The following is a 27,975-nucleotide window of genomic DNA, read 5'->3' as shown; positions in this document are numbered from 1 at the left end:
GACCAAAACCCTTAAAACAAGTAAAATACTCTAACATAAAATCTGCTTAGGGAGAAGAATTATCTTATCAGACAGAAAATAAGCAAATATCACCCTTATGTGAGATATTTAATCTTACTTAGATTTCAGTTTTTGCAGTGCATATTTCACCAGTAAAGCCAAATCTTGAAGAGAAAAAAAAAAGTGAAAATTGCAAAAATGTCACTTTATAAATGTATCGCGACACACTGCTGCCTTGCTTTAGTGTCAACCACAAGTACTGTCGCCTGTTTGCGATCGTCAGACATTTGCCACAGCCGGCTACCGCTCATCTGCGTGACGGAACAGATGTTTTTAAACCACCTGACACTGTTAGTTCAAACATTGGTCCACAGAAGCTGATGAAATCTTCTCGCCATCTGATTTACAGTCAACATTTTCCACAGAGTCACGTCATTGTCGACCGGAGCGCAGACAGCACCGCTGCAGTGCGTCATTTATAGGGTAGACGTCTCTGTGGTAACAATGCTGCCTACCTGTTCCCCACTCAAGAATGCCAACGTGCAAAGAAACAAGTTCTCATTTGTCATTTGAACCCCGTTTGAAGCGCTGTTGTCGACGGATGTATTGAATCTGCTGCGAGGAAAGGGCTGACTTGTCAAATAAACCACCGGCGTGTGGTTTTGGTGTAATTGGCCTTTGTGAAGAAGCCTTTAGACGTCTTTCCCCCGTATTCATGCTATGTTGTTTATATTGGTGGCTGGCTGAGTGAGGAGGAAGGGTGCAATGATGAGAGTTTGGGGGGCCGTGGGTAAGAGAAGGACAGAACTGAATTCCAGGCTAATTTTAGAACTCCTTGAAAGAAAACGGAGGCGAGGTCTGTCTTTCCCAGCTGCTTTTTTCCCTAACCCTCCTGCAAAGAAAATACACCCTTTTCATTAATATATCAACAATGTTGTGGTGGTATTTAGTACCACAATGTCCAAGGGGCATCGTCTGGATTTTCTCATACATTCCAATATTGTGCATAGCAAGAGCGTAGGTGCCGTGCTATCCAGTAGACCAAGGGTGTCAAACGTACGGCCCGCGGGCTGGATCAAGCCGGAAAACAGGTTTTGTCCGACCTGCACAATGAGTTTGCCATTTATTAACATGAGCTGAAATTTTTGATTGAAAGAAACTGCTATTCTAAATGTGTCCACTAGATGTCGCAATAGCAAATTTTTGTATCCCCTGCCGCAGGTGTGCACATGACGTCAGAGGGGGCGGAGCTATGTGTCGTGTGTCAAACCCTTCCGTGCTTAGACACTGCGTACTTGCGTTGCTTATTGGTGATAGTATACAAAATTTGGATTGTTATATTTATGCCTTGATTGTCCAATATGTTGTTGGTAATCTAACCTGTGACATTTCCACCCAAATAATGCTTTTAATAATCTGTACATTTCGTGACATACTTAACACATTTTAGAGGGCACCTATATATGCTGAAATAATATGTATAATAATATCTCCTTTTAACTTCATGTGTGATTAATGAAATGAGTCCAAACTCAAACGTTTAGTTGTAGAAGATGCTACATGTGTACAGAATAAACCACATGTTAGTTCATCAGTTGAGGAAAATGAGTAAATTACATTAATGACATCCAGTAATATGATATTGATGTTCATTTTCTGATGGATTAAAAATGAACACCAGACTCGATTCCACCTATTACTATAATGAGCATTATCACTTCAATTATACTGAAAATATAAGTAACGCCAAATGAAGATATAATACTATTAACCGCAACATTTAAGTGTAAAAAAACATGATTTGTACATTTTCAGAATGTGCTTGTTCTATTTTTAAACAAAGAACACCCAGTTGTCTCTATTTTTAAGTTATCGTTCCATGATTTTACCAGTCCGGCCCACTTGGGAATAGGTTTTCCTTCATGTGGCCTCTGAGGTAAAATGAGTTTGACACCCTGCAGTAGGGGAAATAAATATTTGATGCCCCTCTGACTTTGTAAGTTTACCACCCCTTAAAAAGATATTAGATACAGCAAACTACGTTACTAATGGTTGTCTTGGTGCCCCTTGACATCATTAACCAGCTCGTCCTCTGCAATTCTGGATGTGAAATAATGCATTAAGCTCCAGAGCGAGAGTGAATAAGTGTTAGCTTGTATTTCTTCCATTTTCCGAATTTTTGTGCTCTGTATTTAATTATTCTAGTCATGTAGTTATTAATGATATTAATAATATGCCTCCTTTGGCTATTGACGTTTGCAGTAATTGCGTCATTTCCGGTTATTCAAAGTAGTGCGCGCAGCATAGATGTACAAATAGAAGACTAGATGTGTGAGAACTGTAGTAGCCTGCTACTTGAAAAAATTAAAAGTCCCTACTTGACAAGCACCTGTTTTATTCAGATGACGTGCTAGCATTACTGCTGCTGGGATGAGATAGGAGCGGTTAAAAAACGCAGCTTTCATTTGTAATTGTTGCAAGCTGTTTGTTCAAATGTTTCAGCATATTGCTCGTATATCACCCTTGATGAATTAGTCGCCTTGTAATTCTTACAAGTAGCGCTATTGCAATATTTTCTAGTAACATCTTAGTGTTTGTTCCGACTGGTCGCCACCATTTTGCGATCTGACATCACCACGCATGTTGCGTAATAATGTCACTAGAGATGTCCGATAATGGCTTTTTTGCCGATATCCCGATATTGTCCAACTCTTAATTACCAATTTCAATATCAACCGATACTGATATATACAGTCGTGGAATTAACACATTATTATGTCTAATTTTGTTGTGATGCCCTGCTGGATGCATTAAACAATGTAACAAGGTTTTCCAAAATAAATTAACTCAAGTTATGGAAAAAAAATGCCAACATAGCACTGCCATATTTATTATTGAAGTCACAAAGTGCATTATTTTTTTTAACATGCCTCAAAACAGCAGCTTGGAATTTGGGACATGCTCTCCCTGAGAGAGCATGAGGAGGTTGAGGTTAGGGGGCGCGGGGTTGAGGTGGGGGCAAGAGGGTAGCGGGGGGTGTATATTGTAGCGTCCCGGAAGAGTTAGTGCTGCAAGGGGTTCTGGGTATTTGTTCTGTTGTGTTTATGTTGTGTTACGGTGCGGATGTTCTCCCGAAATGTGTTTATATCATTCTTGTTTGGTGTGGGTTCACAGTGTGGTGCGTATTTGTAACAGTGTTAAAGTTGTTTATACGGGCAACCTCAGTGTGACCTGTATGGCTGTTGACCAAGTATGCTTTGCATTCACTTGTGTGTGAAAAGCCGTAGACATTATGAGACTGGGCCGGCACGCAAAGGAAGTGCCTTTACGGTTTATTGGAGCTCTGTCCTTCTCCCTACGTCCGTGTACACAGCGGCGTATTAAAAAGTCATCAATTTTACTTTTTGGAACCGATACCGATAATTTTGAAACTGATAATTTCCGATTTACATTTTAAAGCATTTATCGGGCGATAAAATCAGCAGTCCGATATTATCGGACATCTCTAAACGTCACCCCCCACCCGGAAAAACTGTTAAGACAACTGCTTGAAAAAATGGCACGCGATTCCGAGGAATTGACACACTGGGAAAAGATCCTGAACAAGAACAGTTTTTCGATTCCTATCTCTAACTGACATAGACTATTCATGTTTAAAAACCTTTTACTGCAAATGAATATTGGCTCCAAATATCAGTTGTCTGCCTCTTTGACAACTAATTATCTGTATTAGCCCTGAAAGAAACATACCGGTCGAACTCTAGTCTGGATTACTTTATCATACGTGAATAATTGATGTTTGGGCATTTTTCAATCGATTCATAAATTGCCCACGTTATAACCATGATGCATCGGAGTATCGATCATTTTTCCTACCATATTGCTGATGGTCCTGCAGGCCATTCCAAAATTTTGCGTCGACATCTGATTGGCAATTTGTGCGCCCCTCATGGCGCGTACTTTCCCAGTGAACATGGACTATAGTAGGCTGTTGGCATCAGTTTCTGTTTTTACTTTAAAGGAAAAGACACATTTTAAAGCTTTGAAATGTGATACACCTCCTGACTAAGGATAATCCTGGCCTTAACGAGCAATTTTGATTAAGCAGTTTGACTTTCACTTCTTTCAAACCTGCTTAACATTGTGCTAACTCTTCTATTTATATCATCGGGAGGTGAGAAGCCAAGTAGGCTTTGCAATGCTTGTTGATCTTGCGAACCTCCAGAGCTCCTGGTAGTGTAAGGCTTCCCGTGCCCGGGTTATCAGCTACTTGGCGGGGCTGCCGTCACTCTCAGAGCTACACCAGCAGGCAGATAAGGAAGTCGCCACATTTACAACCTTTCCAATGTACATTTCATCGCTCTCCAGTGAGACTCTTGTAAGTCACTTGTTTGGAGCAACAAACAACTGTTTGACAGCAATGTATTTTGCAGAAATACTCCACAAACAACAGTGTTAGACCCATTAAGCACCAGAAACCACTAGTGTGCATTACAGTAGAACATTTGTTTTCGTTAGTTATGCGCTCCAAAAGATCCGAAGACCATATCGTACAAAAACAGATTACATTTTTCCCATAAGAAATAATATAAATCTTAATCTGTTCAAGACACTCAAATTTTGAACACATTTAATAGAGTATAATTATTTCTACATGCAAGAAACAATGTGAAATACATATAAGTGACATATGCAACGTATGCAGCAGTGGCATTACTATTATTGGTATTTTTTAAGTTTATGCATATCGCACCAATTACTGGAATGTTGTCACACAAAAATAAACTCACTTTAATGTAGAATTAGTAGGATCCCTGTCCTATTTTCCCTAAAACTGCTTTTGTTAGCTTACCATAACCGCGCACAATGATGAAGGCTCAATCAACTGCGAAAGTGTGACGCATAGGCGGAAGTGAGGATTCTTTCAAAATAAGAGGGGGTTCGGGACTACTGATATAGAGGATCATGGACTGGCGTTTTTGCAGAATTAGCTTTAAAAAACAGCAAAACACCCCGTCATTCGCAGGATCTTTTTATATATGATTCCATCCATTCAGCCTAGGGCTGGGCGATATGGCCTTTCTATTACTATCTCGATATTTTTAGGCCATGTCACAATACATGATATATATCTCGCTATTTTGCCTTAGCCTTAAATAAGGGGTGTCCAAAGTGCGGCCCGCAGCTAATTGTTTACCGGCCCGCCACATTCTGGAAATACTATTATAAAAATAAAAAAGAACATTAAAAAAAGTGGAATGAGGTGAAATCTAACGAGAGAAAGTTGCAATGTTGACACAAAAGCTGCCATGCAGGCTGTTTTTTTTTCTTTTGTCTTTATTCATTTTTCTTTTTTTGCCATTGCTCAAAAAAAAAAAAAAAAGACAAAAAATCCATGTTATAATGAATTCTTTTCAGGGCTCCAATTACTTCAAATATTTCACTTTAAAATGTTTTATGTGGTAAATATTGCATATATTGTGTAGTAGCCATACAAAAACATCAATGTTTTCTTTGACAAAAGCGCATAAAACAAACAAAATAATAGTTCCAGCATAAAATCGACAGATATATCTGAAGTTGATCTCGTAACTTAAGTGTTGAAAGTAAAAGAAAAACCTAATAAAAATGTATCACTTTATGAGTGGGGCACTTTTTGGATCCCAAATTTATTTAGTGATTTTTTATTTATCTTTTCACTGTGATTACTCAAAAATATGAAAGAATTAAAATCAATGGTGTCCTGCATTATTGATCTTTTAGGGCTCTAATTACTAAGTACTGCATATTTCAGTTTTACTATAAAAAAACTAAGTTGTTTTTGACAGAAAAGCCATAAAACATTTTTTTTAATTTGTATTACTTTATATCAACTTGAAGTTGATATAGAGATTTACTGTAAGCGTTCAAATAATAATAATCTGACTTATTTTTAACATTTTAATGACTGAGACCCTTTATGGTCCCTGGGACCCCTAAAGGTAAAATAAATAAAAAATGCATATATTTTGTTATGGTTTGAAAATAATAATATCAAAATGGCCCCCACATGCTTTAATTTTTCAGTGTGCGGCCCTCAGTGGAAGAAGTTTGGACACCCCTGCCTTAAATTAACACTTGATGCATATAATCACACCAGTATGATTAATCTGTGTCTACATTAAAACATTCTTGTTCATACTGCATTAATATATGCTAATTTTAAACTTTCATGCAGAGAGGGAAATCACTAATAAGTAAATTTACCAAAATTGTGTTTATTAAACAGTTATTAAGCAGTGGCACAAACATTCATGTAATTTCAAAACAGAAAGTGCAAGATTGTCAGAGACATTTTAAAACAAGCTATGAGTGCACTTTTGTGCATGATGTCACTAAGATGACATCAAAACAACACTAAATTAAAGTGCACTTTTTGTACAGAATGCCACTACAATAGTTTAAAACAAATAAAGTGCACTTTTGTGCATGATGTTACACAAAATATTTCAATAACTGTCAAGTAAAAATTAGCTGCATAATAGGGAATCAAATAGTGTATGTCCTTTGCTATGTGGTAGGTTCCTACAGACGTTATCTCCTGATTTTGATTATTTTTTTCATGCGGTGTTTATGTGGAAATGGTTGCTTGGGCATTTTGTTGGTGTGGCACTGGCCGAGATGTTGACATGCAGAGTTTCAAGCACTATTCATTTTCTAGCGGGTGACTTTTCAAATGATGCTACAAATTAGTAGTGCTGCTACTTTTTGTAGCAACGCTTTTGCCGCATACTTGACATACTACGGTTGTCTGTTCAACATCTTCCCGCTTGAAGCCAAACCACCGCCAGACGATGGACCCCGAGCTGTTTTTGTTGGGAATTAATTCTTCCTTCATTTACCAGATTCGCACCTTCTTTCTCTCGTATTACCACTCGCACCGCTCCGCTAGCATCACAGCTAACTTTACCCATGCCGCTACCTCTCTGCTCCGCGAGAGCGTGTGACGTTGCACGCGCGACAGTATGTGACGTATGTAACAAGGTGCGCTTGTTTTATGTCTCTGTGAGAAGGAGAGACAAAGAGTGAGAAACGCCTGGAGTGTAATGCCCCGCAGCTAAAAGCAATTTCGTGAGAACGTATACTCGAATATCACGATATAGTCATTTTCTATATCGCACAGAGACAAACCTGCAATATATAGAGTATTTTCGATATATCGCCCAGCCCTAATTCAGCCCCGTAGTAATCTTGTGTGTGAATCAGCAGCAGTATCACACTATGCTAACCTGAGCTGCTCTAACTCGGGAGAATCCTTGTATCATTTATTCATTATCCTCACCTCCCTGCACACACAGCACTGTATGTAGTAAAGTGCTTGAAAAAAACAAACAAGCGCTCGGTATCGGCCTTCACAATAAAATTGCTGTGCGTTACATCCTCTCTGACTGCGCCAAAAAAAAAATAGGGGCCTCAGAAAAATAGCTTCCATGTTTACTGTTATTACGGTGTACACATGGACAACAAGCTGAATGGGTCAAAACACGCTGAGGTAATCTACAAGAAGGGACAGAGCCGCCTCTACTTCCTCAGGAGGCTAGGATCCTTCAACGTCTGCACAAAGATGTTGAAGATGTTCTACGAGTCGGTGGTGGCGGGCGCCTTCTTGTACGCTGTGGCCTGCTGGGGCAGCGGGCTGAGAGCGAGGGACGCAAACAGACTGGACAAGTTGGTAGAGAAAGCCAGTAACGTGGTGGGAGTGGAGCTAGACTCTCTGGCGGTGGTGTCAGAGAGGAGAAGTCTAGCAAAACTCCTAGCCAATATGGACAACACCTCCCACCCACTACACTCGGACCTTGCAGAGAGAATGAGCACGTTCAGTGGAAGGCTCAGACTCCCAAAATGCAACACGGAACGACACAGGTGGTCCTTCATACCGACAGCCATCAGACTGTATAATACATATGTTCCTTGACTGCACTTAAATGTAGAGTATATGTAGAATATATTTATATTATTTATATATTATATATATAATATGTTATAAATATTATATTATTTATTATTATTCTTGTCTATTGTGAGCGAACTGTGGTGCTGAATTTCCCCCAGGGATCAATAAAGTACTTTCTATTCTATTCTATTCTAGAGAAACAGACCCGTAATGCAAGTAGACTTTCACTTTCAGTTCTTTTATTTCAAAATAATAAGCTCTGATGATTTGCTTTTGTGACTTGACACGGTCTTGTTAATAGTTCAAATGTAAACTGTCCAAAGACAAAGTGCATTTGTATTCTGTAACAGAGTTGAGACATTTTCATTATTTAGGTGCAGATCGAATTGTGATTAATCGATATAGAAACTAAAGAATACAAATTTAATCCACTTAGGAAATTGGCCATGATACCCAACCCCAACAATAACCAAAGGGGTTACGATATAGGCTTGGCGATATCGCCTAAAAATATATATTTTTTCACAAAAATTTGCTTTGCAATTGTTTCTGATTCCCCCCCCCCCCCCACCCCCCACACACACACACTTTTTAAAGAAACCAATCAATTCATATGACAGAGATAATTATTGACAAGCTTTACTTTTATTTGATCAAAAACCAGTAGTTTAAAATGTCACTGCATACACTGCATTTTATTCTTAGCAAAATATATATTTTTTATAAAGTGGGTTCTTTTTAGAACTGGTATGAATTAGACTTTGTATGAAATAATTTTCAAAAAACGGAGGGAATTGAGCTATTGTAGCTAATTCTTGCATTGGCACTGTGATGTTTTTGCTCATATGTTGATCAATATGCATTGTTCTGATCAAATAGTTATTCAATATAGAGCTTCCAATGGGAGGCAAAACTTCTGTCTTGAATAAATACCTTTGTAAATAAAAATGAAGCATTGAGAGGTCTCTATTGTTTAAATGGCTGTATAAACGCAGACATTTTTATTTACAAAATTATTTTATTCAGGTCATAAGTTTTAAGTTTGCACTTTATTGATCTGATTGATTTTGTATTACTTTTTAATGATTGTTAGTATCTTTATGTATATATTTATATTTATTTACTGAAGTATTTTATTCAAGCACAAGTATTGCCTCCCAGATGAAGCTCTTAATTTAGTTCTTTGAAAATTATTGCATAAAAAGTGAAATTCATATCCGGTCTAAAAATAAATTAGAATTTTGCTGAGCGTAAGATGCAGTGTCTTTTCAAGCAACTACGGTAGTTTTGATCAAATAAAGTGAAACTTCTTTTTAATTCTCTGTCATTTGTATGTATTGGTTTCTTTAAAAAGCAGGGAAAAAATCGGAAAATCAGAAATCAAATCTGTTGTGAAAAAATCTATTTTATTTTTAGGCCATATCGCCCAGGCCTCGCGTAATTTACATGTATTCATAATCTGATTTGTTTGGTATACAACATTCTTTCATTGAACATTTTAGGCTATGCATTTGTTCCCTTATTGTACCAAAAATCATGTCATGATTATTAGGTACCGCCACATTATTCTGTACAGCAGAATATGTGTATAAATAAGGACGTGCACATTATAAAGCATGTTTTCCATGTTTGGTTCCAGATATAAATGACACTTTCCAAGTTTCCATCTGGCATCGAGGATTTGTTGATGTAAAAATATATATATATATTTGTGTGGCGTGCATCTACGTTTTACAGCAGCAGCAGCAAAGCTGCTAATAGTTTGGCACGTGGTTTCAGTTAGCGCTCTGTAACTTGTTGCCTCACACTTGCGGAGGACCAGCTGACACCAGCTCTTCCCTGATCCTAACCCTCTCTGCAGGAGTGTGGTGGAGGTCACGGCAAACATTGACTTTATTTGAGTTAGATCCAGGAGGGATCAAATGGCGCCAAACATAACGTGTTATTTTTGTACCGGAGCAGTGGACGGAACCCTTGGACTGCAGCTCGGCGGTAGGCTCGCTCATGTGCTGAGATAAGAGTGAATGTCCTGTCAGAGGCACTACTCTATTCTACCTCCTCTAGTCGAGGAACCCAGGAAAACGTACATTTTAGGGAACATTCTATTTACACATTAGAAAGAATGCAGGTACTCGAGACTAGACTTGCATGTCACATTTATGTCCAATGGAAGTTAGGGTAGCATTGTAGGTAGTAAACTTTCTAAATTCAGATTGATCCCTTAATGGATCCTGACAAGTGAGTCCATACGTCACATAATGTTATTCTATTTTGTCAAGGGACAGTGCTATAGAAAGTGAAGTTGGATGTAGTATAGAGTAGTCAGTGTAGCTTGTATAGCAGTATCGGTTTAATTTTTACTCAAAATGAGTCACCGCAGCCATTGATCATGTTCAAATAGGGTAATTGTGAAAACTACTGCCTCATTACACCTATTTGACCTGGAATTTGAGCAGAGCAGCACATGTTACAACAATCTTCTTCCTTGATGACTGGTGGATGTTGGACAACTTGTGTTTATTCTGTCTTACCTTTTTTACTTCTCTTTTACTTCTTTGGACAACCCAAAAGTGTTTAATTGGGTTCAAGTGTAGAGAATGCATAGTGGTTCTCTCCATCATCTTCAGCTTCTTCAGCAAAAAACTACTTTTTCCAGTTCCGATTCCACTTTTGGTTCTGCTTAACAATTTTGTTCTTTATCTGTTCTTTCATCGATACACATTTTTGTTGTTTTTTCCCCCCCAAAAAGTATCTGCATCAATTTTGTTTAGTTTGGTGGTACCATGACTATACAAAGCGTACATTGAGGTCTTAAGAGCCGCTTATGTAGCATAGGAAAAAAAGTGTTTTGAAGAAATAAATACTTTTCTGTATAATTTAACAAAATAAAGCATGTGGAAATTCCACAAGAATGTAACATTTAATAACATGTCATATTAAATTATTACATTTAAAGTAAGATGTTTCAAGCCGTTATTATAGTTTTGATGATTATGGCTTACAATTTACAATAACCTTCAGTTAAAATTCTCAGAAAATGTGGCATTTCAAAAATTGTAAGCCATCAACAAAATAAAATTAAAAGAACTAATTGTTGCAGCCTTACCTTAGAACCATTCATAATCTCTCTGGTCCTGCTCATCTAATTGAGAAGGCATTCATTTCAATTTAACAAATAATATCACTTATATGATAGTTGTTGTTAGTTAATACCTTGTATTCAGATGATGTGTCAGCTAGCGATACTGCTGCTGGGACAAGATCACAGCAGTTAAAAAATGCAACACTCATTATAGTTATGTAATGTTTCAACATATTGCTCGTAAGTCTTCCTTTGATGAAATGGCAACCTTGCGATTATTACAAAGTTGTGCTGTTGCAATATTTTCTTGTAAAGTATAGCCAAATTTGGAGTGTTTTTGCGGCCTTGGCCCCATGTTGCTGTATGACGTCACTACGCACGTTGCCTGATGACGTCAAGAGATGGCAAGCGATTCCAAGGAATTGATACACTGGGAACCGGTTCTGAACAAGAACCGGTTTTCGATTCCCATACCTAGTCACAGCACGTGTTAATGATAGTATTCGTGCAGCTCGGGACCACTGTGCTGCTGCCCCAATGCTGCAACCAGATATATTTGTTACTTACCATCTATTTAGGCTGGGCTGACTTGTTGTCTGAGCAGCTAGGAGACTCCAAGAGTAACAAGCGATAGAAAATGTTTAAGTAAGGACAGATTAAAAAAACAACATTAAAAACTTCCCACGGGACGGATTTTGGACGCGGGGGCCGTAGTTTGGGGACCCCTGATTTAGACAATAATGGATGTGTGTTCACTGATTTTCAGCGGATAGTAAAGCTATACAAGGCGGTATAGCTCAGTTGGTAGAGTGGCCGTGCCAGCAACTTGAGGGTTTCAGGTTCGATCCCTGCTTCTGTCAACCTATTCACTGCCGTTGTGTCCTTGGGCAAGACACTTTACCCACCTGCTCCCAGTGCCACCCACACTGGTTTAAAAATGTAACTTAGATATTGGGTTTCACAATGTAAAGTGCTTTGAGTCACTAGAGAAAAGCGCTATATAAATATAATTCACTTAAAAAAAAAATTCACTTCAAGCTGTACACCAACTACTCTAAAGTATGTCAATGTTTGATTTCTCTATGAATTAAAAATATTTGCTGAAATTACTCTTGTGAGATACTGTAAGATTATTCTGCAGTCTTTTAGCTCGGAACAAAGATAACCTGTCAATTACTGTTAAAGGTATGTTAGCCTTTGGGGTAAGCGTTCATAAAATTGTTTTGTAATTTGTATTGTGTTAATGCGAATCCACTTTCTAGTTATTAGGATTTGTTTTTGAGACATTTCCCAACAATTAAGTGAAGAATGAGTCAGTTGTCATTTATATACCCATTCCTGCTTTGTGAGGGAGATCGTAACACGTCCCCGCATGATTCGAACTTTTGACGCTTTAGTCAGAAGATGACTTGACAGTCTGTCAGTTAAATCATCATTAAAAGACTAACAACTCCTGAAATAAGTCAAATTAATAAATGGTTTGTAAGAATTGGTGGGCATCTAGAGATGCAGATTGCAGCCGCCTATAATACACCTCTCCTTTCCAAGCATGCCAGCTCCAGGTAGGCCCCTGCATGTGCTTATGGGTGTTTAAAGTGAGTCACTGCACAGGAGTGGGTGTGGGGTGCAGAAGCAGCTGAATCACCATCCTTGTATTCTATTGGACACAACACATGAACAGAAGCATGCAGGGACGGTAATTTAGCTGGACAGGCTACGGTCTCTAATTTGTTATGTTTGACTTTGACGTTTGAGTGTTGCCATGGCAACACGGCGGTCGGTGCAGAATGGATTGCCTCTGGATTGCAAGAGGACAACTTACTGCTTATAGAGATGATGAGCTCATTAAAACATAACCAAATGTATTTTTTTTCTTTCTTTTTTTTTTTTTAACATTTAACCAAAAAGACACCAGTCTATTATGATTGTCAACTGGGATAGACCTGTCCAGTGTAGGATATGTATTAATGAAAAAATATACAGTGGGGCAAAAAAGTATTTAGTCAGCCACCAATTGTGCAAGTTCTCCCACTTAAAATGATGACAGAGGTCTGTAAATTTTCATCATAGGTACACTTCAACTGTGAGAGACAGAATGTGAAATAAAAATCCAGTACGTGTGTAACTTTGACAAAAAAAAGTTGACGAATAAGAAATTTAAACTGTAAAAGACACTGGTTCTAAGAAGGATATAGAGGATCTTTGACTAGCGATTTTTGCAATCGGTCCTTGTCATGTATAGTATTTTTTAGCAACATTTTTTGGGATAAGGCCTTCAAACAACAGTGCGCTTCTGTCACATGGAGAATCTTTGAATGTTTTTGCCGTCGATCTTTGACCAGGGTTTTTGCAGTTGCTTGCGCTTGTATGGAGTTTTTTTTTCTTCTTAGGCTTCTTTAGCTGTTTATGCACTTCTACATTCTCTCGTAGACATGGAGACACTGGATGCCACTCCCTCTGTGCATTTCTAACCATGTTTGGACTGCTCGATCTGGTTTAAGGAAATGCCAGTGAGGGAACACTGCAGCTGCACTAATACAACAGGCAATGAATTAGCAGGCACTCTAGATCAGCAAAGTCCAGTTGACTCGACAACTACATGCGTAGTGCTTTGTGTTTCATTACGTATTTACCTAGAGCAATGGAAGAGGTTTTTTTCACTCTTATCTTTGCATCTATGCTAGCGAGCAGCATGGCTTTAAAACTACCCATCTGATTTCAGCAAGACTGTGGAAGGGTGTGGCAAAGCGGACAAAGTCACATACCTGTCAACACACTGCGTAGCAGGGAGACTCATAACTACACAAACAAAAACACTTCTGAAGCTGGTAATTACTATTGTCAAACATAAGTCTATTGGACTGACTAACTTGTCAAGTCAAATAAATCCCCACATTGGTACACTTTGTTGGCCGCCTGTCGACTGTAAAGCGCTCTCATGATATGCTTCTGTTTCCTGCAATTGTTTTCTTTGAGCTATAAGCAGCCGAGATATAAGTGGTGACGAGTGGTGGGTCTTCACTTTGTTTGTCCATACATTTTCTTATCATGACAGATGAATCATCACAGCCAAGATTTTAATGCTTCTTGCTTCTTTCTGTCAGTTGGTGCACTTGATATACAATCCCCCTTCGATGTGCAGCGTCAGCTACCATGTGTCAGTTATCTCGTCTTCATGTCACCAGTGTTGTCACATTGTGTGGATATGATTCTCTCTTCTAACTTTTAATCTACATGCTAATTTCCTCTTTTTAGCTGGTTACTCACTGATGCAATGCAGACTTCTGTTGATGTATACAAAGTACTTCACACTCAAGATAGCTTAGCAGTTAGCTTGGCTTCTTCTCTTCTCATGACTGTGTTTTATGCCATGTGTCTGCACTAGTTGCAGATTTGAGAAGGGTCTCTTACTTTATTTAACATACTTACATATTGATTTTTAGACATTTATCTTTAGATTCTGAATCTTCAATGTCTGAATGGTGATGCAGCTAAAGGCTGGAATATACTCTCAAGTCAAATAGCTTGTTTGACACTGTTTTGGTTCATTTATAGCTCTTCCGCTGGGGCTGGCGCATGACTTGCAATTCTCTTTCGAAACCGTGAGGGGCAGTGTTTTTCTCCGTGAGCAACCACAACTCTTTTTGCCTATCTTCCTGAGAGAGAGAGAGAGATTCCTGTGTGTAGTAGTGGTTGTAAACTTCTAGTAAACAATGGCGTCTGAAGCGACACCCACTAATCTTTTTGAAACAATGGTCACTTTTAATGTACACTTTGCTTTGAAACCAGAAGAGAAGACGTCGCGGCAGAGGACGGGCAAATTTGCAACGTTGTCCGGGACATGGGACAAGAAACAGCTATGTAATTTAAAATACAAAAAACTGTTAAGTAACTAATATAACGACAACGTTGCGTGACGCAAGAGTATATACCAGGCTTAAGAATCGATAATTTCTCCGCCCACTGCTCATCATATACTCGTTCAGGAGCAAAACATTGCCACCAATGCTAGCGCCAATATGATGTCTGTGATCTGGTGTTGTAGTTTAGCACACAGTACACAATAAATTGCATCAAACAAAAACATCACCTTGTCTTTTTTAATCATTCTGCACTTTTTGTTGTTCTTTTTGGCTTTGTCAGCACTCTTTTGTATGCACTTGCTACTCCTCGTTTGATGTGGTTGTGTATTGACTAGTGTGCTGCCCAGTATACAGCGTGACCCAAAAGTACCCGCATTTAACCGCTGCTATAAAAACTCAATTGTTTCGTTTAACTCAATAGAATACTAGTGGAGGCAAAAACAAGCTTAGATCAAGGGAAACGTTCCCTAAAATGCTAATACCTTGAGTCATGGATGTCCGTTAAACAGCAGTTTCTACAAGGCAAAAATCTGAAAATGTATATCACATATTAAACACGGGTTAATCACACTATCACACTGTAAACATGGGTTAATAGTTCATATCAGGACAAATTGTAATGAAAAATATCAGGTATCAACTGTATACTTTGTGTATATATATATATATATATATATATATATATATATAATATATATATATGTAATATATATATATATATTTGTAATATATATATATATTTAATATATGTAATATATATATATGATATATATATATATATATATATATATATATGATATATAAATATATATATATATATATATATATATATATATATATATATATATATATATATATATATATATATATATATATATATACACACACACATCTGACTGAACTTTGCTTGTCAGCAGCTGCAAACACCGTCCCAGTCTGGCCTAGTTTCCCACACATACACACACTCACTCGCACAACCGCAAATCAACTGCCGGTTCCCACATCTCATTATCTCTAGATATCGCTCGCACACTCACAAATTAGATCCCGGTGATGTTACAAAGTGTGCCGGGGATGACATTTATTTTTGGCCTTCCCTTATAGTCGGCACATTTTTAAGGTGTGTGCAGAGGGAGTCCTGTGGCTTTAACACTTGTAATATAACATGTCATTTTCTTCTCTTCAACAGCTCCTCTCTATATAACATGGAGAATGGGAGGCCGTTGCATTTTCAGCCTGCAGCGTTAGAGTTCGGAAATCAGTAAGTAAAATACAATAAGTGGGAATACATGTAAATGCTCTAATTAAAGCAAGGGGCGTTCATGTATCTAAATCACAAAGAGGCCATTATATGTTACAACTTTATTAATGATTCTGGGGTGCATGAGAAAGTGGGAAGGAAAACTAAGCTCTCTTTCAGTATATTGCACAACCCAGAAGCAACAGAACCAATGTTGTAGTAGCGATAAAAAGCAAACTGCTCAGCCAGCATTAATACCGCTGGGGAGTTCATTGTAAACAACAACGCGGAAAGTGGGTTTGCAATTTAGTTATGTAAACCACTCATGATCCTTGAAATGCAACTACTGCAATTTTGTGGAGTTAATTTAAAAAACTTCAGCGGATGTTGTCCACACCCACATTTTTTATTGCCAGTATAATTTGAAACCCCAATGGTTATTTGGTTTTGACCTGCTACTGTTGATTATTTGAATAGAAGTGTTAAAGTATTTATAGTACAACTAGTGGTACTCTTCAGAAGCATGATATTTAGGTATGTACTGTAAAAACTAAATAACATTAGTTTGATCTGGTGAGTCAATATACCCACTTGACTCTAATGTGAGGGGTCTGTGTACTGTTCACATTTGAACCGATACGGTACCCATTCCCGGTACCTGGGAATCAATACAGATACTCAACAGTACCAATTTTCTGTATTTTTATGTGTTAATAAATATTACTTTTTCCTTATAGTAAAATCTAATTTTTTACTGCAACATTTAAAAATAAGATGATTATTATAACTACTGCTGTCCAGTCGTTATATCTTGTTTTATCATCATCATTTCATCATTATCAAGAATAACATTAACTTGCAATTACAGTTGCAAATCCAATACTTAAAATGGCATTAGTGTATAGTTTATGGTTTTGTTGCACCCTAAGAAGTGTTAATACTGCAAGTATTTTACTTATTACGCACAAGCTGTTTCATTGTATCAAGCATCTTAGCTTTAGTTTTCATTTATACATTTGGAGGTGTTGAAATTGCCATGTAATATTGCTAATGCTGATCAGTAGCAAAGCTAATGTATATTAGCATCAAGCCAGTGCATTTTTAGAAACGTAGAGCTTGACTTTGCTTGCGTTTCAATGTATTTTGAGTCAATTGCTTTCACAAAGTACGAAGAGTCGGCTGAGTCGGGAACCGGGCAAAATTTCACAAGCAACCCAGGTACCTTAATATGGCACTGTTGGATTGTACGTGAATCGGTGCCCGGTCGGTGGGACGGCGTGGCGAAGTTGGTAGAGTGGCTGTGCCAGCAATCGGAGTGTTGCTGGTTACTGGGGTTCAATTCCCACCTTCTACCTTCCTAGTCACGTCCGTTGTGTCCTTGGGCAAGACACTTCACCCTTTGCCTCTGATGGCTGCTGGTTAGCGCCTTGCATGGCAGCTCCCGCCATCAGTGTGTGATTGTGTGTGTGAATGGGTAAATGTGGAAATACTGTCAAAGCGCTTTGAGTACCTTGAAGGTAGAAAAGCGCTATACAAGTACAACCAATTTATCATTTATAATTTACCAGCGGGATTTGGTCGTTGACAAAAAATTGCCGGATTCGGCACCCATCCCTAATTATGTCAAATAAAAAAACTTAAATTTTTTACCCCTCATTTGCACAAAAATTTAAAATATTATAAAATCAACAAAAGTCTGTGTTAAGTGAAGTTCCGCCCTGTTTATATCTGACAATGCATCTGTCTTTACAGGCTGCTGGGGCTGCCGAGAGCTGAAACCATATATATACACAACCCCAGCCCGGAAGTTCCTGTGACGCTACTGTCAATGTTTACATCCAGCAGGCACTTTCACATACCATCCTATCACAGAAGGGTATGCATACCTTTTCTATAAAAAGAAAACACTCCTGTTTAACAAAATCCTCTTGTCTCTGGAAATTACACTTTGTCTTTTGTTTTGTTTTTGTGCCAGGTGATCCCACCCAGAGCGAAAACATCTTTTAAACTAATTTTCCTCCCATCCGAGGAGGGCAACGTAGAAAACACGTTATTTATAAACACGTCAGCTCACGGGCTGCTTTCATATCAGGTCAGTATCTTTTTAAAATGTTTTCAGTTGGCAACAAGTAGTGGTGTCCTGAGCGGGTATTGCTATTGGTCCAATATCGGCAAACAAAAACAAGTATCTTGCATCTAAAATCTCTGATATGAGCTCGAATGCAAGCAAGTTTGCATTTGTAAAACTGGACAGCCAGTTAGCCTCTAAAATGTCCCCAATAAGCGCACAAGGTTAGTCTTTTCTGTATTTTAGTCAAGGCATTACAAAAGGTAAACATGGTAGGCTATAGGCTACTAGGAGCTAGCAGTTACACAACAGCTAGGCACACAAACTACACAAGTACCGCATTTTTCGGAGTATAAGTCGCACCGGAGTATAAGTCGCACCTGCCGAAAATGCATAATAAAGAAGGAAAAAAACATATATAAGTCACATTTTTGGGGGAAATTTATTTGATAAAACCCAACACCAAGAATAGACATTTGAAAGGCAAATAAATAAAGAATAGTGAACAACAGGCTGAATAAGTGTACTTTATATGAGGCATAAATAACCAACTGAGAACATGCCTGGTATGTTAACGTAACATATTATGGTAAGAGTCATTCAAATAACTATAACCTATAGAACATGCTATACGTTTACCAAACAATCTGTCACTCCTAATCGCTAAATCCGATGAAATGTTATACGTCTAGTCTCTTACGTGAATGAGCTAAATAATATTATTTGATATTTTACGGTAATGTGTTAATAATTTCACACATAAATTCGCTCCTGAGTATAAGTCGCACCCCCGGCCAAACTATGAAAAAAACGGCGACTTGTAGTCCGAAAAATACGGTAATACTTGCTTATAGATTCTTACACATACAAAGTCTCCAACGCAGAAGCCTATTAGAAAGTTTTCAGTAGCAAAGATGTACGCTACTTCATGAGTTTAACTTTAAGGAACTTTATTATGCAAAACCAACTTTTCTTACCTATTCGTACCTGCTGTTGTGTATTTGGGATCTGCAGAAGTCCCAAAAATGTTTATTTAAACCATGCCGGAATTGCAGAGATATTTATAAAATAATTTCGCCTTCCTTCATACTTCTGCCAAACGAACCGTTTGGAATTTTCTCTGACGTGTGACGTTTTCTGACCTGTGACGTCACCGGATTATCTCCATATGGTATAAATTTGGGAATTGAATTGTCCATCACAAATAGATATACATTGCTTATACATGCATCATCCGCTGTTGCCATTTCTAACACAAAGTAGCGTATAGTTGGAAATGATATCTGACAGTAGACTCGCTTTGGAAGCGCTAAAAACTACAACAAAGATGGCGAGGAGAAGACGCTGACGAGCCACGTACATAAGACCGCCCAGAGATTTATGCACCCTGAAAAGACGGCCAGAAAGTGGCTTAAAAATAATCTGTAAAAAATAATCTATGCAACATTACATGTTTTGTAGACCACAAGGAAGTGAAGTGGGAGTAGAAAAAAAATCGTAATATTTAACTTTTAGGACATGTGCAAAATGGGATAAGGAACAAGTCATGACGTTTTGGAGCTAATCTGGATAATTTCCCCACATTATGTTTACGTTACGCGCTTCAACTTGTGAGTGTGTATGATTGCGGCCCCGCCTCCACTCACAAAGACACAAGCTTGAAAAGGTCTGTAGAACATCATCTATGCAACATTTTGACCAAAGAACCCTCATTACATGTTATGTGGACCACAAGGAAGTGTTTTAAATGTAGAAAAAAAATCATTTCATTTAATGATTTATTGTGGGCACTAAATTATGACCACTCCACTTACACGCAAGGCAACATAAGTCCATTCCAGACGATTAATAATAAATGAGATAGTGTTTTTCATACCTACCATTGTTCTCTGAGTACTTTCACATTTTCTAACATTTTGTTCAAGGCTCAAATAACCGTATCGTATCAGAAGTGAAAGAATTGTGTCGGGACACTCCTAGTAACAAGCATCCATGCTACTTGAAATATCTTCGATGTACCACTATGCATTTAAAACTGATTCCATTAGTGCACCATCTTGTTTGTGCACTGGAATAGACTCCTAGATTAGTCAGAGTAGTAGTGTATTTCCATGCAGAAGAAACACACTCTTGGGTGTTCTCAGGACATCTCTTTTGCGCAGAATTCTGCCAGTCTCGTTGATCCGCTCCAACTGGTTTGGCAGCTGTTTGAAGGCTCACACGGCCAACGTTATCACATGATGGTTTGGTTAATATTTGGTGATGGTTGTTCCTCAAAATGCCACTTAACGTTGGGATGTAAATGTCAGGCGACTGACAGGAAAAGGTTAACAGGGCACACTGGCGTTTTGTGGTCACGCAGAGTTGCAGACCCTTAAAAATAAAAGCACATGTCATTTATTAGGTGCACTTGCCAGTCACACAGATTGCACACAGAAGACAACTTCCAATGTTTCAAAGATGTGTAAATGTTCCAGCCGTTGGCCTTGTATGATTGACAATGGGCCCAACAACAAGGATATTTTCTGTACACGTGCAATTGTCATTTGAACTATGCAAAGTAAGTGCCAAAGGACAGCAATTGTACTTTAAATTTACAGCCAGAGATGTCCTAACTTACCCTTTTTGTTTACTCAAAGGTGAACACAATCTGTTGCTAGACGCTGGTTGACGCCCAAATGTTTTTCTTAATTGCTCAAAACTTGGTAACAGTTTTATCTAATGTCCCGTCTGGGTTTTTTTCTGAAAGAAAATGTATCAAGGAGCACAACAGTCAAAGTTTCCTCACTCATCTTTTCACTGACGCATGCATAGACCTGATCACTAACCATATAATAACCCGTGCTGCCATTCAGGTAACCATCTACAGTTAAGTTAAAAAAGCATCTGAGGGAATTCAATCGATCGCAACTGGACTGTTTGGTTTGTCTTAAAAGACGTTTCGCCTCTCATCCGAGTACCTTAAAGTGGGTGATTCCGACTATTTTGGACTGGTAGTAGTCGATCCACAGCGATCGTTCTGCCACACAATACCACAATGCTAACGATGGTAACTTGCACTTCAATGACTGTTGACAGTAGGATTGCTAGTTTGCATCAAAGCAGTGTTTTTTCTCACTAATATTGGGCGAAACCATCCTTGCCCAGGCACACCCTTCTGGTTTTGGAATATAAATATTTGGGGTTTTGGCACCAGCCTCTAGACTAGATCTGACCAATCTAAATTTAAGCTGAGACATGACCAATCTAAGTCTATGAGTATGAACTGGTGAAGCTTACTCGAATGAGAGGCAAAATGTCTTCTAAGACAAACCAAACAGTCCAGTTGCAATCGATTGAATGTCCTGAGATTACAATGACCTGGATGAATGAGAACATTCAAAGACAAGTAAAAGAGCATGTGCGCTTAAAATAAATTGCATGAATAATCTGCGAATATACATTAATAATGGGATATTTTTTGTGAATAATCACCAAACGTATTATTTTTGACAGCCGTAATTGAAAACAGTACCACGTTTCCTTAACTAAACTGTGTCACACTTCTTTTTAATTGCTCATAATTTTGCTCCCTCCCAGTACTCTTTCTACTCAGTGAGGGTGTCACGCGTTATATAATCATAATAGTAATAATTATTTAATATACTTTGCCATCTGGGATAGCAACTTCTCCCATTTGATGAATGCAACCTACAATGTAAAAAAACCTACAAAAATACAATGTACAATTTATGTAATAAAGCTTATGTGTTAAATGAACAGCTTTTTTAAATGAAACATAAAAACTGCTTACTGCTAGGAGGTAATGTCTCCAATTTATACAATTTCAAAATTAATAAACATATACATAGCTAGAAAAGCACTCAGAGAGACAGACCTTCACCACTTCATCACTTCCAGTAATAATGAATCCAGACTGTGATTCGGATCACCCCTAAAATCTAATGACCTGTTCCTTATCACATTTCATTCCGTGCAAGTGTAATCAAAATCCGTCCATAAGTTTTTGAGCTATGTTGCTAACTAATAAACTAACCCCAGTGGATCAAAGGATAAATTACGTTGCCAAGTCTGTGCATGTTCGTCTGTCTGTTCCAAACAGGCTGCAAGAGGGTTCACTTTTTGCGTCGGTGTCCACAACTAGGCTTGTTTTCTATTCTTTTTTTTATAGCGGAACGAAGTAAATGGAGTGTACTCTCGTCAGTCATCCACTCTTTACGTTCTGCGGCTAGCATACACACGCAGTTAACATAGTAGAAATGATCTGACTTACTCCTAAAATTAAAATCACTTGTTCCTTATTGCATTTCTGACGTTTCCTGAAAGTTTCAACAACATCCACTCATACATCTTTGAGTTATGTTGCTAATTGACAGGAGCCAGCAAATACAATACCTCTGAGCAGAGGTATTCATAAAAAAAAATATATTTTCTCTGCTCTGATTTCTAAATAATTTGTGTTTAGTAGTAATGCAAAAAGAAAGTGGCTAGGTGGCGCTAGCTGCAGATCAATTCACCCAACATTTTCCAGCAAGTAGATGCTTTGACACAATGTAATGTTGCATAACTACATGTTTACAGTCTTTTTTATGTGTAAAACCAGATGTAAAATGTGTTTAATAAGCGTAAAAGGCATATTAAAGGCTTTAGAGCAGTGGTCCCCCAACCACCGTTTTTTATTTTTTATTAAATAAACATAAAAAAACACAAGATACACTTACAATTAGTGCACCAACCCAAAGAACCTCCCTCCCCCATTTACACTCATTCACACTCATTCGCACAAAAGGGTTGTTTCTTTCTGTTATAGATCAATACAGTCTGCAGGGATACAGTCCGTAAGCACACATGATTGTATTTTTTATGACAAAAAAATAATATAATAACTGCATGTTTACAGTTTGTCCCCCGGTCCGTGGGACACATTTTCAAGCGTTGACCGGTCCGCAGTTACAAAAAGGTTGGGGACACTCTTGGGTGTTCTCAGGACATCTCTTTTGCGCAGAATTCTGCCGGTCTCGTTGATCCGCTCCAACTGGTTTGGCAGCTGTTTGAAGGCTCACGCGGCCAACATTATCACATGATGGTTTGGTTAATATTTGGTGATGGTTGTTCCTCAAAGTGCCACTTAACGTTGGGATGTAAATGTCAGGCGACTGACAGGAAAAGGTTAACAGGGGACACTGGAGCGTTGTGGTCACGCAGAGTTGCAGACCCTTAAAAATAAAAGCAGATGTCATTTATTAGGTGCACTTGCCAGTCACACAGATTGCACACAGAAGACAACGTCCAATGTTTCAAAGATGTGTAAATGTTCCAGCCGTTGGCTTTAGAGCAGTGGTTCTCAACCTTTTTTCAGTGATGTACCCCCTGTGAAATTTTTTTTAATTCAAGTACCCCCTAATCAGAGCAAAGCATTTTTGGTTGAAAAAAAGGGATAAAGAAGTAAAATACAGCACTATGTCATCAGTTTCTGATTTATTAAATTGTATAACAGTGCAAAATATTGCTAATTTGTTGTGGTCTTTCTTGAACTATTTGGAAAAAAATATATAAAAATAACTAAAAACTTGTTGAAAAATGAACGAGTGATTCAATTATAAATAAAGATTTTTACACATAGAAGTAATCATCAACTTAAAGTGCCCTCTTTGGGGATTGTAATAGAGATCCATCTGGATTCATGAACTTAATTCTAAACATTTCTTCACAAAAAAAGAAATCTTTAACATCAATATTTATGGAACATGTCCACAAAAAATCTAGCTGTCAACACTGAATATTGCATTGTTGCATTTCTTTTCACAGTTGTTTTTGACAGACATTTAAAAAAAATCCCACGTACCCCTTGGCATACCTTCAAGTACCCCCATTTGAGAACCACTGCTTTAGAGTATAAAAAATAGGCAAGTTTAGGGCTTTTTATGGGGTTACTGGATCTATTGTATAAAAATTTACAAAGTTTCTTTTAAGGAAAGTACAGTTCAAATTCATAATCTTTTGACTTGAGAGGCTGTGGATGTTTTCTAAATGCGGCTGCGTTTAAGCCAAATGTGATTGTGCTTTTTCCAGGTCTTTGGTGTGGGAGTTCACCAGGGCTCATTAAAGTCTGTCCAAAGAAAGGACAGCCTGCTAATATTCCCTCACATCCAGAGCATTAAGTTGACCCAAACTCAGGTATTTCTAACAATACGAAGCAGCTGATTTCATGACACACAGATCATGTTTTTTAAATCGCACAAAGCTGCATTGTTGAGTGAAACGCCACCAAGTAAGTGTCAAGTCAGCAGCTGGGATGACTTTAACAGAGCTGCAAAGTCCACACAGTGTTGACTTGCACAGCACAACCCCTCACTTTCAGCAGATAACCGTGCAGTCAAATGTATCTATAATTAGCAACCCAACTGAAGTAAAGCGGTGAAAGTGTGTGTGAAGTTAACAGCCTACGCAACAGGAAATGTGCCTTCAGTCGCAAGAAACATTGCTCCTTTTTCTTTTTTCTTTTTTTACTTAAGGTTACTGTACTTTGAGAAGGCAATTTGTCTTTGATAGGCAATTGGGAAGATGAACAACATGTAACATTTGTTTTGAATACATTTGAAATACATACATGTACAAATATTCATTTCCATTTATTTATTGTTGTTTTCTGGTACTTTCTCCATTTGTAAAGTTATTTATTGTGTACATACAGTACAGGCCAAAAGTTTAGACTCACCTTCTCATTCACAACACAACTGATGGTCCCAACCCTATTGATAAAGCAATAAATTCCACTATTCAACCCTGATGAGGCACACCTGTGAAGTGAAAACCATTTCAGGTGACTACCTCTTGAAGCTCATCGAGAGAATGCCAAGAGTGTGCAAAGCAGTAATCAGAATATAAGAAACAAGAATATAAAACATGTTTTCAGTTATTTCACCTTTTTTTTGTTAAGTTCATAACTCCACATGTGTTTATTCATAGTTGTGATGCCTTCAGTGACAATCTACAATGTAAATAGTCATGAAAATAAAGAAAACGCATTGAATGAGAAGGTGTGTCCGAACTTTTGGCCTGTACTGTATGAAATATACTGTATGTTCTATTTTTGATGCCCCCCAATAATAATAATCTGCTTTACATCAGGAGATTGGATGAACAGTGCCTCTGCTGTACATTTAGCCTTAATTTGCTCAGACATTAATAGCCAATTATTTTTTTATCCCATAGGAAGATGTGTCCAACATCACCATACTGGGTCTACTCCTGGAGTGCAGCCTACCGAAGAGTTTTTTCATCAATCATCAGGTATTTATTTACACATTCAATGTATAAAAGTTATGTCTTCTACCCTTATTATTGTTGCTACTATATGAGAAAAAAGTTCATCTGGCATCCTCTTATCATCATTTAGATTTTTTTCCAGACTCACCCTTAACATCTCTTAACAGAATCAAAAGTGCTTTCTTTGGCTCATTTCCAGCATCAACATCTGTCTCACTGTTGTTTTTTGATTCCGGGCCAGGTCTTGCTGATAAAATTGCAACTCCTCTTCTACACTGCCCTTCTAGCCTGACTGATGAGTTACATGTTGCCTCTACCCAGGGGTCCTGCCTCCAGAGTGACGAGCGCCTCAGCCTGCAGATTAATCTGTCGGCTCGTGGTGACCAGCCTGCTGACCTGGACAAGCTCAAGCCTTACGTCATTGAGCACATCTTGCTGCTGCTGGTGGTCCCTGCTGCTGGACAGGCTGCATTAGGTAAGTGTCTATCATTATATTCACTTTTATTATGGTACACAATATTGTTGGAATATATTCTTATTAGTATAATTATTATGTGTATACAGTGGAACCTTGATTACAAACTTACCGTATTTTTCGGAGTATAAGTCGCTCCGGAGTATAAGTCGCACCGGCCGAATATGCATAATAAAGAAGGAAATAAACATATATAAGTCGCACTGGAGTATAAGTCGCATTTTTGGGGGAAATGTATTTGATAAAACCCAACACCAAGAATAGACATTTGAAAGGCAATTTAAAATAAAGAATAGTGAACAACAGGCTGAATAAGTGTACGTTATATGATGCATAAATAACCAACTGAGAACGTGCCTGGTATGTTAACGTAACATATTATGGTAAGAGTCATTCAAATAACTATAACATATAGAACATAATATACGTTTACCAAGCAATCTGTCACTCCTAATCACTAAATCCGATGAAATCTTATACGTCTAGTCTCTTACGTGAATGAGCTAAATAATATTATTTGATATTTTACGGTAATGTGTTAATAATTTCACACATAAGTCGCTCCTGAGTATAAGTCGCACGGTAATTGGATTTTTCAACAGGGTTCGTAAATGGAAACGTTTGTATAGTGAAGCATCGTGTGCACATATGGACACCCTTATGTTTGAACATGGTGTTAGTTATAGACAAGCTGTGACGAGCACAAAAGTCCAATAACAAAACACCACAACAGTCAGGACCCATCCCCTCACCCAAAGGCGGAGGGAAGCTACCCTCTCGTCTACTGGGTTAAACTCCATCCATCGTACAGGCTCCGAGCTGGGAGGAAACAAGAATTGCCAACTCAGCCCGTCGCCTCTCACTGCTTTTTACGCCTGAGTGGAAGAGAGTCCAGCCCCTCTCGAGAACACTGGTTCCAGCGCCCTTGTTGTGCGTCGATGTAAGTTCGACTATATCCAGCTGGAACTTACTCTTACCTACTCAGTGGCCTAGTGGTTAGAGTGTCTGCCCTGAGATCGGTAGGTTGTGAGTTAAACCCCGGCCGAGTCATACCAAAGACTATAAAAATGGGACCCATTACCTCCCTGCTTGGCACTCAGCATCAAGGGTTGGAATTGGGGGTTAAATCACCAAAAATGATTCCCGGGCGCAGCACCACTGCTGCCCACTGCTCCCCTCACCTCCCAGGGGGTGAACAAGGGGATGGGTCAAATGCAGAGGACAAATTTCACCACACCTAGTGTGTGTGTGACAATCATTGGTACTTTAACTTCTCCACCTCGTGCACTAGGGAGGCGATGTTCCACGTTCCAAGAGCTAGCGTCTGTAGCCGAATATCGGACCGCCAAAGGCCATGTCTTTGGCTGCTACCCAGTTCACACTGCACCCGACCTCTATGCCCTCTCCTATGAGTAGTGAGCTCATGGAAGGGGGGGATCCACGTTGCTTCTTCAGCCGGGCCCCATGGCGGACAGGCCTGGCCATCGAGTCCCACCTCCGGGCCCGGCGAGGGAAATCTGAGTCGTTGTTTTTTACGGCAGACGACATGCCGTCATGACGTGCAACCAAAAGGCGAGAAGGGAGGGCAGGCAAAGAGAGAAGGGCGTGGGGAGGAGGGTAAATGTGTCTGGTTTCCCTCTCCTCTCTAAGTCCACAGCCAATCAGTCTTTCTTTCAAGGTTTGTTTGTTGGCTTTTTTTAACCCATATTGAGTAAGCAAAAAAAAAGATAAGACTTTGTGAATGGCGAGAAAAGAAAAATACGCAGAATCACTGAGAAGTGTCGACCGAGTACTGCACTACGCAAACAGGATGTGACGTAGGGGGCTCCATTTCTCCAAAATGTCCGTGTCTTGTGTGTCCTGTACTGCACAGAACTGATGTCATCAAAATGTCAGCGCCCTGAATGAGGAGTGCGCACACCGAGACATTGTTCACACACAGAGGCATACTTGGCGCGATGTAAAGATTCGTAAACCAAAAAGTTCGCAGGGGTTTGTAAATGTAGGTTCCACTGGATATTTTTACTAAATAGATGCGTTAATTG

The 27,975-nt window shown here is 38.6% G+C and overlaps 1 protein-coding gene across 4 annotated transcripts in view; it reads left to right on the top strand.

Annotated features, from left to right (window-relative positions):
• tmem131l (transmembrane 131 like) overlaps window positions 1-27,975 on the top strand; it is a 55,852-nt gene that overhangs the window by 10,451 nt on the left and 17,426 nt on the right. For all 4 annotated transcript variants that reach the window (XM_062026611.1, XM_062026610.1, XM_062026609.1 and 1 more), the window contains exons 4-9: window positions 16,068-16,139; window positions 17,871-17,994; window positions 18,094-18,210; window positions 24,259-24,363; window positions 25,402-25,479; window positions 25,777-25,930. In XM_062026611.1, coding sequence (XP_061882595.1) covers window positions 16,068-16,139; window positions 17,871-17,994; window positions 18,094-18,210; window positions 24,259-24,363; window positions 25,402-25,479; window positions 25,777-25,930 — 650 coding nt within the window. The remainder of the gene's footprint in view (window positions 1-16,067; window positions 16,140-17,870; window positions 17,995-18,093; window positions 18,211-24,258; window positions 24,364-25,401; window positions 25,480-25,776; window positions 25,931-27,975) is intronic.

This window comes from Entelurus aequoreus, linkage group LG18, assembly GCF_033978785.1.
Source record: "Entelurus aequoreus isolate RoL-2023_Sb linkage group LG18, RoL_Eaeq_v1.1, whole genome shotgun sequence".
Taxonomy (NCBI): domain Eukaryota; kingdom Metazoa; phylum Chordata; class Actinopteri; order Syngnathiformes; family Syngnathidae; genus Entelurus; species Entelurus aequoreus.
The sequence above is the reverse complement of the archived record's forward strand: the minus strand, read 5'-3'. Positions and strand labels throughout refer to the sequence as shown.